Source organism: Leptosomus discolor, chromosome 9 (genome assembly GCF_034619465.1).
Source record: "Leptosomus discolor isolate bLepDis1 chromosome 9, bLepDis1.hap2, whole genome shotgun sequence".
NCBI lineage: Eukaryota > Metazoa > Chordata > Aves > Leptosomiformes > Leptosomidae > Leptosomus > Leptosomus discolor.
Window position 1 is genome coordinate 14,472,227 of NC_141399.1, and position 18,469 is coordinate 14,490,695.

At 64.2% G+C, this 18,469-nt stretch overlaps 3 protein-coding genes across 3 annotated transcripts; 2 read left to right on the top strand and 1 right to left on the bottom strand.

The window, feature by feature from the left end:
* Nucleotides 1-3,581: 3,581 nt before the first annotated feature.
* On the bottom strand, nucleotides 3,582-4,316 carry LOC147414861 (N-alpha-acetyltransferase 80-like). The gene has a single exon (XM_086470639.1). The coding sequence runs from the start codon at nucleotides 4,314-4,316 to the stop codon at nucleotides 3,582-3,584; it is 735 nt and encodes a 244-aa protein (XP_086326765.1).
* An 8,923-nt stretch (nucleotides 4,317-13,239) lies between these two features.
* On the top strand, nucleotides 13,240-15,738 carry LOC147414862 (maestro heat-like repeat-containing protein family member 6). The gene is made up of 6 exons (XM_086470641.1): nucleotides 13,240-13,382; nucleotides 13,848-14,003; nucleotides 14,482-14,583; nucleotides 14,918-15,020; nucleotides 15,233-15,286; nucleotides 15,545-15,738. The coding sequence occupies exons 1-6, from the start codon at nucleotides 13,302-13,304 to the stop codon at nucleotides 15,736-15,738; spliced, it is 690 nt and encodes a 229-aa protein (XP_086326767.1). The 5' UTR covers nucleotides 13,240-13,301.
* Nucleotides 15,739-16,345: 607 nt separating this feature from the next.
* LOC147414863 (U3 small nucleolar RNA-interacting protein 2-like) lies at nucleotides 16,346-18,230 on the top strand. Its single transcript, XM_086470642.1, has 9 exons — nucleotides 16,346-16,488; nucleotides 16,665-16,728; nucleotides 16,824-16,924; nucleotides 17,038-17,172; nucleotides 17,361-17,423; nucleotides 17,503-17,648; nucleotides 17,756-17,835; nucleotides 17,959-18,032; nucleotides 18,125-18,230. Exons 1-9 carry the CDS (start codon nucleotides 16,346-16,348, stop codon nucleotides 18,228-18,230), a joined length of 912 nt encoding a protein of 303 aa, XP_086326768.1.
* Nucleotides 18,231-18,469: the final 239 nt, after the last annotated feature.

Genomic DNA, 18,469 nt, shown 5'->3' on the forward strand with positions numbered 1-18,469 from the left:
GGGCAATCTGGATAATATTATGCATCCCTGTCTGTGAATCATATGCGCATGAACCCTTTAAGTGGACTCTCTCTAGTTGGGACGATTCCAGGATCATTCAAACTATAGTTACGGTAGGACCACCCTCCTTTAATGTAACCAATTGTGATTTGTTAAGGTTCATATTGGGAGATGATATGAGTACTACTGCTGGCTGCCACCCATCCCAACAATATAGCTGGGGGGCCTCAAATCTAAAAGTTACTTATTGGTGTCCTAGTGCAAATCCTGGGAAAAGTTATTGTAACTCCCCTGGTCATTATTATTGCGCTTACTGGGGATGTGAGACCATAGTAACTGGTAAATGGACACCACAAACCCCGGATAAATATCTCGGAATTACCTGGGGGCCAAAGAAGTGTACAAAACCAACATATGATTACAGTGGTGGGATAAACAGGCCTGGAAACTCTAGGTCCTTAATACTCACAATAAAACAAGAACAGGATGCGGGATGGCTCGTAGGAAGAACTTGGGGTATAAGACTTTGGGAGCCTGGAACAGATAGAGGGGGACTAATACTTATTAAAAAAAAGGCCGTTCCAAACGATCCTGAACCAATTGGACCGAATCCCGTCCTCACACATAAGCAAATTCCGAGACCCGCTAATGATACCACTGAAACTGGTAATAATACCCAATTTACCAGTAACAATACTCACCCCAGTATAATTATCCCGGAAGAGAATTTAGAGGGAAATACCCTATGGAAAGTAATGCAAGCTAGCTACCAAATACTAAATAAAACTAACCCACAAATGACCAGCTCCTGTTGGCTGTGTTACGGCATTAGACCACCCTTTTACGAGGCTGTGGGAATTACATCTAAGGCCAAGCGTGTAAATGGGACGAACCCTGCACAATGTTTATGGAGAAAAGGAAAAGATCAGGTCCAAGGTCTCACCTTGGAACAAGTAACGGGAAAAGGACGGTGCGTAGGGACAATTCCACCCACAAAACAACATTTGTGTAATGTAAGTATTTCACTCAAAAAGGAAGCCCCCGCGGATTGGTTAATACCAGCACCAAACACAAAATGGGTGTGCTCAAGTATCGGAGTAACACCCTGCTTGAGCCTACAAAATTTTAATAAAAACAAAGATTATTGCATACAAGTAGCAATAATTCCAAAAATTGTATATCACTCAAATGAGTTTGTCTACAATTATCAAACCACCCCCGAGCACCATCTTGCTAGGAGAGAACCGTTTACAGCTCTGACCATAGCCGCCCTCCTTACAATTGGAGGAACCGGAGCGGCCACAGGGATAACCTCTCTGATTAATCAACAAGCTGAATTTAAGTCACTTAGAGTAGCAGTGGATGAGGATTTGAGCAGAATAGAAAAATCAATAGACGCATTGGAAAAATCACTAAGATCACTATCAGAAGTGGTGCTTCAGAATAGACGTGGCTTGGATTTATTATTCTTGCAGCAAGGGGGATTGTGTGCAGCTTTAAAGGAAGAGTGCTGTGTGTATGCAGATCATACCGGAATAGTACGGGACACAATGGCAGAGCTAAGAAAGGGGTTGGAACAACGAAGGAAAGAACGAGAATCCCAACAAAGTTGGTACGAATCATGGTTTAATCATTCTCCTTGGCTTACTACTTTATTGTCAACATTGGCGGGACCATTAATACTGCTCACTTTAACGCTTGCGTTCGGACCTTGTATTTTTAATAAAGTTATTGCGATAGTTAAGAACCGTTTAGAAGCCGCTCACCTGATGCTTGTTCGAGCGAAATACGAATTGGTACCCGATGAGCCTGATTTAGCAGAAACCCTTGTCTTGAGTGCTCAAGAGCTACAACGGTTCAATGAACAAAATAATGGACAAAAGAAAAAGGGGGGATTGTAATAAGTAACATGTTGTGCTTTGTTCATTAAACCTGTATGGGAGGGTATGGATGAAAGATTTATGTGCTCACAAGAAGACTTGATAGCTCAACCGAAGGACATTCGGCAAAGTAAACAAGACCCGTGGCTGAAGGGGTTGAATAATCACATTCTTGCATAAGTTCACCCACAGGGCAACGAGGAAGACCCTCAGCCTTCATCCTTACGACCACCAGGAGGTAGAAAAAGACCCCCTAGCAACAGAAGGAGTATGCGCAGAGTATCGCCCTGATTGCGACATCACCCTGATTGTGACGTCACCCTGATTGTGACGTCGCGAATACAGAAAATGAGACTGTATATAATGTGCTTACACGAGGCGGGAAGTTGCGAGCCGTTGGCGGAGCGCAGACTCCCCGGCCGCCCAGCGCTGCCTTTGCTCTTGTTCGCTTGCTAATATAATAAAATTCGCATTGGATTTTGACACTTTAAATTGTCCGTGTCTCTACCTATCACACACCCACCAAGGATTCTGGTGCCGGACTCTCCCCGCCAGCCATGCCCAGCATCAGGCAGGCCCACAGCACCAGCCCCAGCCCCATCCTGTGTTGCCAGCTGCCCACGGGGCCAGCACCCTGCAGGGAAAGGAGAGCGGCAGGGGTGAGGCGGCAGGGCGCAGCAGGCACCTCGGCCGTGCTGGCGCTGCCGCCCTGGCACACTGTGGGCTACGATTGGCCACAGGGGCTGGGCTGCCCCACAGGCATGGGCTGCCTGCCCCAAAATCCCACGGGACTCAAGCAAACTTGGGGGTTTCAGACACCTCCTGCCAGAGCACCACCATGGCGTGGCTCTGGTGAGGCACTGCAAACTGCTGACCCCGGTGCCTCAGTTTCCTGCTGGCTCCTAGCCCTGCCTGTAGCGGGGGGCACCATGACCCCCTTCGCTATTTTGCAGCAGGGTCTAGCCAGGCTGGGTGCCCTGCTGAGGGACTGAGCCCCCTGAGAGGTGTGGCAGAGCCAAAGGGGCAGCTCTGCCCCCCCAGGCCAGGTGCCCCTGTCCGGTGCCAGCCAGCTCCCCGGGGTGAGAGGATTAGGCAGGGGATGGGCCCGGGGGCTGTGTGACGCAGCAAGGATGGTGCTAATCCCCCGGCGTGGAACCCAACTGCTCTCCCTGACCTTCTCATTCCCATGCCTCCGGCCCTCATGACTGCCGGCTGCCTTGGGGGGGCCCTAGCCGCCTGCCCCCTCACAGTGCAGAGCAGGGGACCCTGCAGCCCACACCACCCTGCCCTACTCCCCCTGGTGCCCCTCCAGCCATCACATGCCTCAGTTTCCCCAGGCTGCTCAGTGGCGAGTGGCAGCCACATTGGCGGACAGTGTGTCATCAGCCCCAGCTGCCCCACAGCAAATCCCCTGCGTGGAGGAGACACTGGTGGGACCAGGCAGCGCTCCTGGGACCAGTCCCAACCCCAGAGCCTAGGGTAGGCCTGGCTCCCTGCCATGCTGGTGGTCCCGGGGCCCCGGCCAGGCAAGCTAGGGACTAGGTGGGAGCAGTCAGTGTGCCTGGGCTGGGCAGGGCAGCGTGTGGGGACCGCTTCCCCACCAGCCCCTACACAAGCAACGGGGCCAGGGCAAACCAGGGAGGCTGGGGGAGCTGGTGCCAGCTCCAAAGAATGGCAGGCAGCCCCTGCCCACACTGCTTTTCATCGCTGGCTCGGGGCCCCAGCCCCTCCCATGTCCTTCTTCATCCAGAAGATGGGCAGCCCTTTGGCATCACGGTAGGGGGTCTCCAGGAGGCTCTGCCCACTGCTCTCGGCCAGGACTCCCCTCGCCCAGACCACGGTTGGCGCGGGAGGGGGGACAGCAGGCGGTGGGAGGGGAGGCGCGGGAGCGGACGTCACCCTTGGCCTGGTGGTGGTGGCAGTGCCAGGAGCGGTGGAGAAGAGCCGCAGCACCTCAGTGGGTATGGCGGGGCTGAGGAAGGCCACGCTCTGCACCGGCTTGCCCAGGATGAAGCCCAGGTGGGCGTAGAAGTGCTGCTTGTCGTGGGTGGTGAGGTGCAGGCAGCTAAAACCTTGGGCCCGGGCCCACCGCTCAGTGGCCCCCATCAGCCGCCGCCCGTAGCCCTGGCCCCGCAGCGCCCGGGCCAACACCACGCTCTCCACAAAGAGGTCGTGGGGATGGCCAGCCACGCGGGAGAGCCGGACGTGGCCCACAAGCTGGCAGGGACCGTCCCGGGCAGTGGGGACCTCGGCAGGGCCCCGGCTCCGCAGCAGCAGCAGGCAGGCGGGGAAGGCATCTGAGGAGCGCCGGAGCATGTGGAGCCGCGACGCCCGGCTCTTCCCCCACTCCTCGCCCAGCAGCTCGGCGCAGGCCTCCAGCAGCTCCGGCCTCTGGTGCAGGGCGACCAGGCTGAGCTCCTCTGACACAGAGCCCATTCTTCTCACTGATGGGAGACCAAGCAGGCCACAGCTTAGAGGCAGCAGGGGGACAGACCGTGTGTGTGTGTGTCCCGGCCCAGCACTGGTGCAGGCGCAGCTCCCCAGTGGCAGGGCCAGATGGGTTTACGGGGGTCAGCAGTGGGTCCGAGGTTGGACAACAGCACAGCGGTGCATGGTGCCGGCTCCAGGCACCCATGCTGTGAGACTCGTGGGCAGATCTGGCACTGCCGAGCCGGCAGAGGGGCAGGGCAGAAGGCACAGGGCTGGCCTTGCCCCTTCCCCAGCTCCTGCCATCTCAGCACCCGCCCGAGACCAGTCAGTTCGTCACACAAGCGGCCCAACCTGCTAGAGAAGGCTGCAACACCATGGAGCTGAGCAGGCCCCAGCCATGCTGCTGTGGTGTGGGGGCTCAGGGGGGCCCTGCCAGCCTCTGAGAGGACGGAAGCCCCTGCCACAACCAGAGAATGGCAGGGATCCCTCTCCTGGCCCGGCAGCCATTTCTCTGGCAAAGGAGAAGCTGCAGGCAGTGGGCAGGAGGAACCGCCATGCTGGCTTATTGGCTAGGGTTGGGCAAACCCCACTTCCCCCTCTGGCACATGGAGGGCCTGGTTCTGCTCCCCGCACCCTTCGGGTGCCTCCCAAAGTCACCCCCAAACCTCCAAGACCCCTGACGCCCAGCCCACACTCCCCACTTCAGAGGCCAGGCAGTGCCCTACCTGCACCCTCAGGCGGGTGACACTTTTCCTCCTGTCTCCCCAGCAAACCCACGCCAGGACCTTGCCAGCACCCCCCTCCGCACTGCGTGGGGGTCGTCCCCCCCGTGGAGGGAGAAGCCCCCCCTCTCCCAACGCCTGCCCTCTGCCTGCGTCTTCCTGCCAAGCTTCGCCCACCCCGGTGCTCAGTTCTCCCCCTGCCTGCCTCTCTCCAGCCCCAGCCCAGGGGCACGGGGCTGCCCACCCTGCCTCTCGCTCACCCTGCTCACATCACCCTGCTCACACTCACTCACCCTGCCTGCTGCTGCCGGCTCCCGCGCCCTCGCTGCCTGCGCCGCGGGAAGCAGCCCCGGCTCATGGCCAACCGCAGCGCCGGGTTCTGCTTCCCCGCCGTGCGTGACACGTCTGTCCAGGGCCCCACACGGCCCTCCCCCGCCCCGGTACCCCGCCCCCCCATCACTCCAAACCACACTGCACCCACACATGCTGCGCAAACCGCAACGGCACCACGCAGCTCATCACTGCCCACACCCCACGCTGCACCTCCTGAACGCACGGCCCCCACCCCAGCACTGACCAGCACTGACCCCAGCACTGGTCCAGCACTGACCCATCAAGGATCCCATCATCGACCTCATCATTGACGCATCGCTCACCCAATCGCAGACCCATCACCGACCTCATCACTAACCCCATCGCCGACCTCACCACTGGCTCACCCCTGGCCCATCGCTGACACCGTCAGTGACCCCAGCGCTGGCCCATCACCATAACCCTCTCTCCCGGCCCCCTTCCCCTTCCTTCTCCTCCCGCTCCCCCGGCCCCGGCCCGCCCGTACCGATCTCCGGGCCCCGCCGCCACTTCCGCCCTCGAAGGCCCACTTGCGCCCCGGCCACGTCGCTTCGCCCCAACCGCGCCCCCTGGCGCCCGGGGGCCGCGTCCCCTCGCCCCCCGCATTTCTGCCTCTGCGCCTTGCGGCGGGGCGCTGGGTCGAGCGGGGCGCCGCCATGGCCTGCCCCTGCCCCCGGGCCTCTCGCCCCCCCTCCCGCCCGGCCCCGCACACCGGCTCCTCTGTGCCCACGCCACCTCCTGCCCGGCCCCGCCGCCGCCGGGGCGCCGCCGCCGCCCCTCCCCCAGCACCCCGAGCCGGGCCCCCGCGCCCCCTCGGGCGGCCTCGTGCGCCCTCCCGGGCGCAGCCGTCACCAGGGGACACGGCGTCCCCAACAACCGCGGGTCCCGGTAGTTGAGCGCACGGCAGGGCGTCCGGCAGGGCGTCCGGCGTCCCTGGGTGCTCGCCGGCCTTCGAGCGAAGGGAGCCCCGCGGGCCTCGGCCCGGACCTCGTCCGGCGAGAGCGAAGAGCCTCGGCGTGCCTGAGGGGCTGCGGGCGGAGCCGCGGCTCGGCCCGGCCGCAGTTGGGGCCGGCGCCTGGCCCCGGGAGCGAGAGGACAGCGGGGTCCCGGGGACAAGGAAGGTGCCCGCCGCACAGACGAACCCCAGTCCCGTAGCGGGAGGAGGAGGAGGCGGGAGCCCGTCCTGTTCCCCGGGGTGAGGAGGGCTTCGTGGGGCTCTGGGGCAGCAGGAGGGCTTGTGGGGAGGGGCTTAGGAGGGGGACGCTGGGCCACTTGCTGACCGGGTGGTGCGGGGTCCCCTTCACCCCTTTCCTCTCGCACTGCTGCAGGATGGAGAGGAGAACCGTCAGCCACCCCAAGCAGGCCTGGGAGGAGGACGGAGATGCCCCAGCTCCCAGGCCCGGGCTGGAGCCCATCAATACATGCAAGGTCCGGCCACTGCAGGCAGGTGAGCGGGCAGGCCCTGAGGACGGGGGGCTGCCCACCCTGCCCTGTCCTGTCCTGTCCTGTCCCGTCCCAAGCTCACATCCCCCCCTTGATGGACAGCAAGTGAGGACAAGATTTTTTTTTCCCCTTCTTGTTGCACACCGGGTAATGGACCCTGCTCGAGGGACAACAGAGCCAGGCAGGTAGCTGGGCTCCCCCGGCCCAGGGGCCCGGCAGCCAGCCCTGTCGTGGCATCCCTGGGACAGGGACCATCCCTGTCCCCTGGTGCCAGCACATCCCTCACCCAGGCACGAAGGGGCCCCCTCCCCGTGCTGCCCTTCAGCATCATGCGCTTGCCCCTGGGGCATACAGAGGACACGGAGCCCCAGCCCTGAGCCAGGGGTGGTGACATCCCCGGGAGCTGGGCAGAGGGTTCAGGTTTTCCACCCTGCCGGCCCCCCAGCACTGCCTGCTCTCTCGTGGCCAGATCCGTGGTGCTTCGGCTTGGCTGAGCCCACTGAGGGAGAGAAGAGCCTGATCATCATCCAAGCCTTCCTCTGGAGCAGACCAAAGGTATCCATGGCCAATTCGACAAGGCTGCGCCCGCGTCTCCTGGCCGGTCTTTCTGCCCCCGTCCCGTGCTCAGAAGGTGCTGGGGGCCGTGCTGGGCCCGTCCCAGCTGTCTGTCCCCCCTGACGCTGTCTGTCCACCTGTTCTCTCCCTGGCTGACAGCAAGAGGCCCAGAAGCTGAGGTTTCTGGCCAGTGTCTGCACCGTCTGCAGCACCACCGCAGTGGGCTCGGTCACAGGGAACACACTTTCTTTATGCTGGCTGGAGGTGATGAAAGCCATCGAGGTGAGGGGCTGGCCAGGCAGGCTGGGGCAGGGGCAGCGGGAGGCGGCAGAGCCTTGGGGGCAGGAGAGGGCTCGGCCGGGCAGGGGGGAGAGGCTGAGCGCTGCTCTGGGTCTCCATCCTTGGAGATGCTCCAAAGCCACCTGCGTGGCCCGGCTGGAGCCAGGGCTTGCACCCGACGCCGTTTGTGGGTCTCTTGGCCAGCCGGCGTCTCTGTGATGGGCACGGCCCTTCTTGCCATGGGGCTTGGGACCACCGGGTGCTGGGTGGGGAGGGAGCGCCAGGATGAGGGCAGCCAGGCTCTGAGAGCCGCGCAGGCTCTCGCTGGGCAAAGGAGACTGCCCGTCCCAAGCCATGCCACCCTGCTGTGCTCCCCAGGTGGTGCTGCAAGATGAGCCTGCTGACCACTTGGACACCACGGTGCGGCAGCAAGCCGCGCTGGCCATCGCCTCCATGAGGTACCTGCCCCAGCCCCCAGCTTGGCCTCCCCCGTGCTGGGCGATCCCAACGGCACTGGTCCCAGGTGGGGGACATCACCAGTCCCGGGTCTGAGAGGGACGCAGACAGCAGAGCAGGGGGTGCCACGGAGTTTTCCCCACAAAGGGGAGTGTTGGTGTCATGGGGGGGGGTTAAGATGTCCCCGTGCCATGGGGGGGGATCAGCCCAGGTCTCCAGCCCTGGAGCCTGCCTCCTCCCAAGAGCTGGGTCCCAAGAGCACCTCTCTGTCCCTGCAGCAGAGTGGGGCTGCTTCCACAGGAGAAGAGCAGCAGCCTCCTCCACACCTGCTTCTGCAGCGTCTTCCACCTGCCTCCGCTGGACACCCAGGGCCCCGAGGCTTCCCTCTACTCCAAGGTATGCCACGAGGTGAACCACGGGGAGCTCCCCTGCCCCGAGGCCCCTTCCTGGGCACTGCAGGGCCACGGCCGCCCCCCTCCCCTCCCCCCCTCGGCTTCCAGCTTTGCCCGCAAGACTCTGTTCCCCTTGCAGACCCTGGCCGCTGTGGACAGCATGCTGCAGGTGCTGGTGCGCAGTGCCGGCACCCTTGGCATCTTGGAGCTGCAGAACATCTTGCAGGTCTGGCCTTGGCACAGGGTCCCTGTGGGCAGTGACCCCCAGCTTGAGCAGTGCCCCCCGCAGTGCCTGGTGAAAGGAGGGAGGCAGGGAACATCCCTCCTTCCCCGCCACGCACCCCCCCCCCCGCCCCCAGCCCCTGGCTACTGCCAGGGCCCCTTCTCCCCCCGCCCCAGCCCACCCCGCCCCTGCAGCCTTGCCCCGCTGCCCAACCTGCCCAACGCTCCCTCCCAGCTGGACCCGCCTGGCGGGCAAGGGGAGCCCAGCCCTGGGGCTTTCCTCCTCCGGCTTCACCACGGGCCACATCCCAGAGCCCCAAGCACAGGTCCCCAGGGAGGGGTTCACCCCAAAGCCTTGGGGTCCTTGGGTGGGGGGTGGAGGGACATTTCTTGGCGGGGGGTGAGCGGAAGGCAGCAGAGGCAGCAGCAGGAGCGGGATGTGGCGACCTGCCTGGCTGCAGCAGGTTGCTGCGAGGGTCAAGAAGGACACGTGCGCCACCCCCGGCACTGCCCCGCAGCAAGCCTGGCCGTGCCGTGCCGTGCCGTGCCGTGCCACCTCCCTGGCTCACCAGCAGCTTTTCTCCTCCCAGCTCCTGCTGCCCTTCACCAGTTCCAAGCTGAAAGTGGTTCAGGAGAGGGCCATGGCACGGATTGGCAGGCTGGTCAACTTCGTCACCACCTACCCCGGGCTGGAGGTACCGTGCTCCTGGTCTGGGCAGCCCCAGTGCCCTATCCCTGTGTCCCTGAGCCCCAGCACCTCCTGGGGAAGCCAGGCACCCAGTCAGCAGGAGGTTGGGAGCAGGGGGCTTTGCCCTGCCCCTGTCCTGTCCATGCTCTCTCCCAGGGCAGGGCGGGGCTGCCCTGGGCACAGGCAAGAACCTGGGTCTGGCAGCCCTGCCCTGCTCTGGGCTGCTGCCCGGCTGCTCTGGGAGCAGCTGGGGCTCACCCTGTGCCTGGGCTCACCTTGTGCCCATGCTGCCTCTCTTCCCTCAGGTCTGCCCCTGCTTTGCACAAGGCACGGTCCCTGAACATCAGTGCTCCCAGAGCCACCAGTTTGTGATGCTGGGGAAGCTGGTGGGGCACGTCACCCTCTGCTGCACCCGCGAGGACGAGGGGACCCGCCGCGAGGCTGCAGAAGCTCTCCAGCACCTGCACACTTTTGTCCTGCAGCAGAGAAGTAAGAGAAGGCGTGTTGGGCTGGGTCTCCCCAGGCACGGGCAGCCAGGGGCCGCTCTCCTTGGCGAGAGAAAGCCCCATCCCACCTGCCTGCCTGCCCGCAGTCTGAAAAGCCATTTCCCCTCACCCCTGCTTGCAATAGCCCTGGACCCTCCCCGAGTACCTGCTCCCTGGCTCTGGCCGGGTGCCCTCTTTCCTTGCCAGCCGCTTTTCTGCCTGACGCTCTCAGACTGCGCCCCTAGCTCTGCACCCTCTCTCTGAGCACCCCGGCTTTGCTCTTCCCCAGGCAGGTGCCCCCAGCTGCAGGACACAACGCAGCTGAAGCTCCAGGAGGGCTGGCAGGCGAGGCAGGTCTGGAAGCTTTCGCAAACCATCTACACCACCAAAATCTTCTCGGTAAGAAGTGCCTTCAGTTCCTGGCTCGGCGGGGGGGGGCGCGGGGCGGTCAGTGGGAGTGAAGGGACACCCGATGCACGGGGATGACGGAGGTTTGTGCTGTTCCCGAGTGGGAGCTGGGCAAAGGCCCCCAGCAAGCTCCGGTTCCCTATGGGACCCTGACCGCCACTGTCACTCTCCTCCCCAGCGCAGCCTGGCTCTGTGTCCCCCTCTCGCTGCACAGCCGAGATGCTCTGGGTGACACTCGAGGTGACAAATGTCCCCTCCTCTCCTTCCTCCCTCAGATGTTCATGGAATACCTCCAGCCCTCCGACCGGGCAGACATCATCCTCATGGCCTTTGAGAACTTGAAAGCCCGAAGCACCTACAGCATCTGCATGGCTGCCGACATGGTGAACGCCCTTGTGGAGAACTCTGCCTTCCAGCTGGCAGGCGTGAGTAGCCTGTGGGTGGCATGGCTGGTGCTCCAGCCCACCGGGGCACTGGCTGGCGTCCTGGCTCTGTGCCTGGCCAGCACTGACGCCTTCTCAAGCTGCCATACTGCAGCAGGAATGGAAGCAGCTCCCAGTGGGAGCTGGGGAAACGGCCGCGCTCGCCCTGCTGACGTCCCCACTCCCACCTGCGTCTCCCCTCCAGGTGTCCAACATTGTGGGGGCCATCTACACAAACCGTCCCTCTGTCAAGGTGAGGTCAGCCCTCAAGAGCCTGGACAATGCCCTGCTGGTGCTGACGAGAAAATACCCCAGAACAGTGGTGACCAGCCTGCTGCAATGCTCTCCAACGTGCACTCGGTACGAAGCCCACCAGCCTTTGGGGCTCCTCTCACACTGGGAGAGAGAGGGGCCCCAAGACCCTCCCGAGGGACTTCAGCCCGGCCATCCTCTGGGGTGCCCCCGCTGACAGTGCCCTGGCTCTCCGCAGCGTCGCCGTGGCCATGTGGAAGGCAATGGTCTCCAAGCCCCAGGCTGCAAAGAAGGTGCTGCGGAAGCTGCTCGGCATGTTAACGAACCGGTCCTTGCACGAGACCTCCACCTCCACCACCACCAACCCGCGCATCCTCTCCCTGGCTGTGAGTTGCTGGATGAGGCCTTGCTGACCTTCAGGGCTGCTCTCAGTTGTCCGGGGCCCCCGCTCCCCTTCCCTGCCCACCGCAAGCCTTGACCTTCCCAGGGTCATCTCGGTGTCTGGGTGTCTTCTGCAGGCAGCCAGGGCGGTGAGCAAGATCCTCCTGCTGTCCACCAGCCTGCCTGTGGAAGCCATTTTCCCCCAGCTTTTCCTGGCGCTGCTTTTCCAAGTGTCATTCGCCATGAAGCTGACGCTGCCGGAGAGGGACATCTTCTGGAAGCAGCACCAAGAGGACCTGCTCGCTCTCATCAGGTGCTCCATCGCTGTTCTCTCACCCCTGCCAGCCACCTGGAGCCAAGCCAGGGGTCCCGGTGGGAGCTGAGCATTTCTCCTTCTGCAGATCTGCGGTGCAGTCCCTGAAAGTGCTGCTCTGCAGGATGGGCTTTGAGAGCCAGCTGCTGGCCATTGAGGCACAGGGTGGCTGGGATGCCCTGCTCCGCACTGAAACCTACCTGACAGGAGTGTGTGTCGTGGCCAGGTGAGAGCCCCTTCTCCCCACTCCTTGGGGACGGGGCACCCCCTGCCACCCTCTCCGTGGGGGCTCGATGGCAGGGGCACCTCCGTTGCTCGGAGAAAGTGCTGCAGACTGGTGACGTCCAGACCGGTGCAAACCCCCAAGAGACGCGCCTGCCTGGCTCAGGCCTGATGGCACCTCCTTCCCCCGCCAGGGAGATGATGAAGACCCCAAGACCCCTGCGCTCCACCCTCTTCTGCCATCTGGAAGAGCTCCTCAGCGTGGAGGACCCCACCTGGGAGATGGTTGCCATGGTCTTCTTCGTCGAGGTGAGCCTGGTGGCAGTGCTCCAAGCTGCCTCCGGCACGTGGCTCTCCCACGTCCACCGCTGCGGGGGCAGCTGGGGCGGCGGGTGGGCTCTGCTTGGTGCCATGGAGGAGCAGGCGACCAAGCAGTGCGGTGTGGTGTGGGGCACGGGGACTGTCCGCAATCCCCACCGCCTCTGTCCGGGCGTCCTTGCCCTGAGCTGATGGTCGGAGCCAGCACCGCACCTCGCCAGCTCCCGCCGCGCGTGTTTCAGATGCTGGACTGCACCGACTGCAGTGAAGAGCTTGACCGTGCCCTGGAAATCTTCCCCGTGTACCTGCAGAGCCAGTGCCTGGGGATGCCCAGCCTGGTGCTCCGGGCAATCTTGAGGCTCACTGAGAGGCCTGATGCGGTGAGCAGGGGACAGCCGGGACGGCAGCCCAGGGTGGAGCAGCGGGCAGTGGGGAACGCGGTGGCTTGGGCTTTTCTTGGAACTGGGAGCTGTGCCGGCTGCTGCCAGCTCTCCTGCCTCACTGGCCCTCTGTGCCGTGGCTGTGGCGTGCGAGGAGAGAGGGGCAGCAGTGCCGAGGGGAATGGGCTTCCACGGCCAGCACATCCCAGCAGAGATGCTGGCGAAGAGCGACCAGCCCGAGCGTGGGGTCTGCAGAGGCTGGCCATGGGGTGCTGAGCCCTGGGGGGAAAGGCAGTGGCCACGGCGGGGGCTATCGGCAGCTCGGGCAGCTTTCCAGGCAGCACCGCTCCCCCGCCAGCCTGCCCCGGGGTTCGGGAGGAGAAGGGGGCAGCTGAGGGGCTAGCAAGGAGCCGGTGCTCCCTGTCCTCCCCCTCCGCACCCTGCTCTTCCCACGGCCGTGCCGGTGAGCCCTGTCTGCTGGGACCTCGCACTCGCAACCCAGGCTTCCTGCTGAGAAGCCAGCAGGGAGGCTGGTGTTCGCGGAGAGGGTTTTCACCCCTTGATCGGTCGCTGCTTTACAAAACGGAGGTGCTGTGTCTCGCACAGGCAAGGAGAAGCCTCGTCCTGCTGCCGTGCGTCGTGGAGCAGCTGCAGAGCGGTGACAGCGATGCCAGCGCCGCAGCCCTGGGCGTGCTCAGCAACATGCTCCGGCTGCTGGAGGGGAAGATGCTCAGCCTCACTGCCCTGGTGCTGGCTGAAAAGCTCCGGCCACTCTTTGATGACGTAAGGCTAGGGGAGAGCCCTGTGCCCCCCTCAGCGGGCACCTCCACTCGTGCCTCCCACCACAGCCCCTGTGCTCCGCAGGGGGGTGCTTTGCTCCGCAGCCCCCAGAGCCCATTGCTGCCCTCGGTGGCTCCCTGCTGTGTCCCAACCCCCCCCACGCGGCCTCACCCGGCTCAGCCTCAGCCTCCCTGCCACAGGGGGGGACGGTGGCAGGATGGTGGCGGGTGTGCTGAGCCCCGTTGATGCGCGCCCCGCCCCGGCAGCATCTCCCGGCCCCCAGGGTGTCTCCCTCTCTGGGCCCTGGCCCTGGCGATCCCAGCCCCCCTGGGCAGACCTTCTGCATGCTGCAGCTCGCTCCCTTTTGAAGCAGGGCTGCCTGCAGCTGCTTTGGGGACATCCAGCTCAATGCCAGCCCCTTGCTTGCCATGGGCTTGGGGCTGAGGTCCTCCTCCCCTCCTCCCCCAGGAGTCAGACACCGTGCGGGAGCTCTCCATCCGTCTCTTCCGAGACGCAATGGATATCGTGGTGGGCGCTGAAAAGCAGAAGATGAAGAAGGAGGTGTGGGACAGCCTGCTGCCACTGCTCCTTCACATGCATGACCAGGACAAGAGTGTGGCCAAGGTGGGATTGCCAACCTGACCGGGCCTTTGGGCAGGGCAATGCTGACACTGGACCCTTCAAACGGGTGTCATCGTGAGGTCTAGCTTGCTGAGTCCCTAGGAGCAGGCAGAGCCCCCCTCCCAGCCCACTGCTGCCTTTCTCCTCCTGCTGCCCAAGTGGATGGGGAGGTGGGTCTCTTTCCCACCCAGCCCCCTCCACACAGTCCCTGGCACGAGTCCCTGCAGCCCCAGAGCCTGGGCTACGGCTCCGCAGCAGCCTGGGGCCACCAAGGCCAAAACACCGAAGGCCCAATGGGTTTGGAGCCAGAGAGGGTGGCTGCCCTTCTCTTCCCCCGGGGTGCCGAACCTGGTGGCAGCACCAGTCCCCCGCTGGTGCATCTTCTCTGCACGGGCCGGGACAGGCTCTGAGCCCTGCCAAGAGCGGGGACACAGGGTCCTGTGCCCCCAGTGCTGATGGTGGCCTCTTTGCTGCTCACCAGGCCTCCCAGGAAGCCCTCGCCAGCGCTGGCCGGCTCCTGAAGTGGGGGCAGCTGGTGCAGCTGGCTGAGACTGCACAGGCCTGGAGGATCAGCGAGTGCCTGGTAAGCGCAGCCCCAACACCCCGGGGACTGGCCCTGGGCGAGCCCTGCCCCATGCCCGGCGCGGGGGACTGAGGACTGTGCCCCCGTGGCCGAACGCACCCTCCCGGAGCAGGCTCTGCTCCAGGCTGTCCTCAGCCCCGGGGTCTCAAAAGGGACCCTGCCCCCGGGATAGCTCCCCAGCATTCCTGGGGAACCCTCTGCTCCCTCTGAAGCCTGATGCCACACGGCAGGGAGCTCGGAAGGTCCTGCCGGGAGGGAGAAGGGTGGTCCTGGGTGAGGGCGTGGCCCGACTGGGGGGCAGCTCTGCACCAGCCCTGCACCCTTCTCTCTCCAGCTGGCCAGGAAGAAGAGCAAGGCCAAGGACTACCTGCACCAGAGCCAACCCTACCTGCAGAGCCCGCAGGAGCCCCTGCGGCAGGAGGCTGTCAGGTTCATCGGTGAGCCGGGAGCCCCGGGGTTCCTCCCTCCCCTACGTCCCGGTGTCCCGGCACAGGACCTGTGGGGCACCCCTTCAGCCCCTCCCACCCCCGCCTGTGTAGGTGGGGCTGGCGGGAGGGAGGCTCATCCATCCCCTCCCTGATGCTGCACCCTGGCCTCAGCCCTCCCCGGGGAGCTGTGCAGCCAGCCCCAACACGCTCTGTCCCCCCAGGGCTCGTTGGACGGCACATGGATGGGCACAAGAACGTGCAGTACGTCACCCAGGGTGAGTCAGGGCAGTGGGGAGGAGGAAGGACCCCGGCATGGAGCTTCCCCCCCAGCCCGGCCAAGGGGGGCTCTGCTCCCAGTGCGTCTCTGGGGAGGGGGGTGTTTCTGGACGGGGGGTGTTCCTGACCAGCAGCCTCCAGCTGAGCCATCTGTCCCCTGGCTCCCTCCTGGCCCTGGCAATCAGGGGGTGCAATGTACCCTGCCTGGAGGGAGGGGACAGGGCTGTCGCCTCACCTCTGCTACTTTGTCCCCACAGTCCTTCAAGGCGCAAGGGAAGATGCCAGCCCCCTGGTCTCCTCCCTGGCCACTCAGACCGTCCTCATCCTCGAAGGACAAAGGCTCAACCTCCAACGGTGGACCTCATGGCTGCCGAGGGCATGGATGAGGTGGCGCTCGGCGCCCGGCAGCCACTCCGCTCAGGCGGAGGCGAAGCAACGTCCCCAACCCTAGGACGCCCTGCAGGCTGGGGTGTCTCCTCTCCCAAAGTCCGACAGGAGAGAAGACACCTCGGCCCCACAGGAGCCGGCATCCTCCGGCGCGTGGCAGGATGGCCGCTTTTCCCAGCGGTCCAGGGCAGCGCCTGCCCACATGCTTCGTCTTTGCCACAAAGCACCGGCTGCTCCGCTGGGCTGCAAAGGGGAGGAAAGGAGAAGCCCAAGGCAGAGCCGCAGCCGAAGCTGAAACCGAAGCCTTCCCTCCCCTCTCCAGGGCCACGTTAGAAGGAATTACTTTTGCTGCCTTCCACCGTCCAAGGAGCCTGTGCTGCCTCGGGCTGATGTGGCCGAGGCCGGGAGCTACCAAGCCACTGATGCTCTGGCTCTGGCAGCATCGTCCCCTCCACGTCCCCAGCACGAGGGGCAGCTCTGCCTCCTGCCCGCGCCACCCATCCCCCCCAGCCCTGCAACCGCTCCTGCCCGCAGACATTGCAAGTCACGAGAGCAACAGGAAGAGGTCGCAGGTGGAAACCAAGCTCTGCGCGGAGCCTTTGAGCAGTCTCCAAAAGGGAGACCCCCCGCCGGCAGGCAGCAGCCCCACACACCGCCCCCCCGGCTGTAGGATGTGCGGGGCACGCACCGTGACCCTCCAGCTGCTTGTCCCCGGTCGCCTCGCAGGGAGCGGCCGAAGGGTGTGCCCGCTGCCCTTCCGCTCCGCCCCACGTGCCAAGGAGAAAAGAGACGGACCGCGCAGCATCCAGTTTCGGCAAAGCACAAAAGCCGGCTTCAGCTCTTCGGAGCATCACCAGGCCAGAGCCTCAGCACCCGCTGCCCCCTGCAGAGCCAAGGACAGGTCCCTGGGACCCCCCAGAGGACGTGGGATGGCACCAGAGGCTGCGCCCTGCAGCTGGTGTCCCCGAGGCGCAGAACGAGCTGACTGAGATTTTGGGAAGCAGCCACCTGCAAGCGCCTGCACATCTTTACTGGGTACCGCGACGCCGTCTTGGTGAGTCGGGGGAATGGGCCGCGATGGCTGCAGGGCTGGGCAAGCACGTCCTCCCGGTGCCCCTCGCTGCTGCGCCTGTGTCCGTCCGTCCGCAGGGTCTGTCGTTCCGGAAGGGCACGCACCAGCTGTACAGCGCCTCCCACGACCGCTGCGTCAAGGTCTGGAACGTGGCAGAGAACGCATACGTGGAGACCCTGTCAGAGCCGCGGGGACCTCGCTGACCCTGCCACCGCGGGATGTGCCGGGGGGAGGCGAGGCAGCAGAGGGAGGGCCGTGCTTGCCACAGCTGCGTGCCACCTCCTCCTCCAGGTTCGGGCACCAGGACGTCATCACGGGGCTGGACAGCCTGAGCCGGGAGTGCTGTGTGACGGCGGGAGGACGGGACGGCACCGTGCGGCTCTGGAAGATCCCCGAGGAGTCGCAGCTCGTGTTTTGCGGGCACCAGTAGGTCTGGGGCGGCAGAGGGGGCTGCAGGCAGGCGGGTCCGGCTGGGGCAGCGGTGCGCGGGTGCCAAGCGTCACCGGGAGCCTGCTGGCACCCTGGGGATGCTGATGCCCCGGTGAGCCCTTGCCTCCTAAATAGGATCCCAAAGCACGCTCATAAGTGATGGCAGTCGCCCCTTCTCTTCCCAGGGGCTCCATCGACTGTATCCAGCTGATCAACGAGGAGCACATGGTGTTGGGTGCTGATGACGGGTGAGCACAGGGCTGGGACCGTGCCCGAGGTGGGCAGGGGGAGCCCCCCTCAGCCCCCTCACCCCTCCCTCCCCAGCAGGTCCGTAGCCCTGTGGGGGCTGACGAAGAAGAAGCCGCTGACGCTGGCCCGTCAGGCGCACGGCACGCAGGAAGCCCAGGGCCTGCAGCAGCCGTACTGGATCTCGGCGGTGGCCGCTCTGCACAGCAGTGACCTCCTGGCTACAGGTGTGCGGCAGCTGCGTTGGAGCAGGGGTTTGGGGGTGCGGGGTGGGGGGGGATCTTGCTGTCTTACCCAGGTCGGGGTGCATGGTCGTCTCCTCTCTTTGCTCCAGGCTCCCACAGCAGCAGCGTGAAGCTCTGGAAGTGCGGTGAGGGATTTCGGAAGCTGGAGCCCCTCTGGGACATCCCCTTGGTACGGAGGGGGAGGTTGGGGATGCTGGAGCTGGGATGGGGGGGGTCTCTCAGCAGGGGCTCCCCTCCCTGGGTGGCAGGAGGAGGCTGCAGGAGCCCCTTACTGCTGCCCTGTCCCCTCCAGGTGGGTTTTGTCAACAGCCTCAAGTTCTCAGCAGCTGGCGACTTCCTGGTGGCCGGCCGTGGGCAGGAGCACCGGTACTGTCCCCCCTCCCTAGCGCTGCTTGGAGGCATGGCCCCCCCTCCTCTGGGGCTCAGCGGAGGGTGAACCCCATCTCTCTCATCTACAGGCTCAGGCGCTGGTGGAGGGTCAAAGAAGCCAAAAAGAGCATCTGCATCATCCCCCTGAAGCGGAAGGCTGCAGCCCCTAGCCCCAAAGCCCCTGACAGCTCTTAGCCTCCTGGCCCCAGAGCTGCTGGACCCCTGTCGTTAAACCCCTGTCCCTGGAGCTGTGCCCCGTGTCCTTCGTGCAACCACCCTGCTGGGGCTGGCAGGCTGGGAGCAGGGGCTGTTGCGTGGCTCCCTGACCCTGCTGGCCCTCGTATTGTGATGTGGCTTTGCCCTTTGCGGGGGTCTGCCCCCTTACCTCAGGTTCGGCTGGACCTGAGCTCTGGAAGTCCTTGTTTTTTAAAAAA

What these genes read in the sequence shown, in the direction of transcription:
- LOC147414863 (XM_086470642.1), top strand. Translation starts at nt 16,346, where the DNA reads ATGTGCGGGGCACGCACCGTGACCCTCCAGCTGCTTGTCCCCGGTCGC. An exon ending in CAGTGACCTCCTGGCTACAG is followed by an intron (nt 17,649 to 17,755) that starts GTGTGCGGCAGC and finishes TCTTTGCTCCAG; the next exon opens with GCTCCCACAGCAGCAGCGTG. An exon ending in GGCCGTGGGCAGGAGCACCG is followed by an intron (nt 18,033 to 18,124) that starts GTACTGTCCCCC and finishes TCTCATCTACAG; the next exon opens with GCTCAGGCGCTGGTGGAGGG.
- LOC147414861 (XM_086470639.1), bottom strand. Translation starts at nt 4,316, where the DNA reads ATGGGCTCTGTGTCAGAGGAGCTCAGCCTGGTCGCCCTGCACCAGAGG.
- LOC147414862 (XM_086470641.1), top strand. Translation starts at nt 13,302, where the DNA reads ATGCTCCGGCTGCTGGAGGGGAAGATGCTCAGCCTCACTGCCCTGGTG. An exon ending in AGGACAAGAGTGTGGCCAAG is followed by an intron (nt 14,004 to 14,481) that starts GTGGGATTGCCA and finishes GCTGCTCACCAG; the next exon opens with GCCTCCCAGGAAGCCCTCGC. An exon ending in CGTGCAGTACGTCACCCAGG is followed by an intron (nt 15,287 to 15,544) that starts GTGAGTCAGGGC and finishes TTGTCCCCACAG; the next exon opens with TCCTTCAAGGCGCAAGGGAA.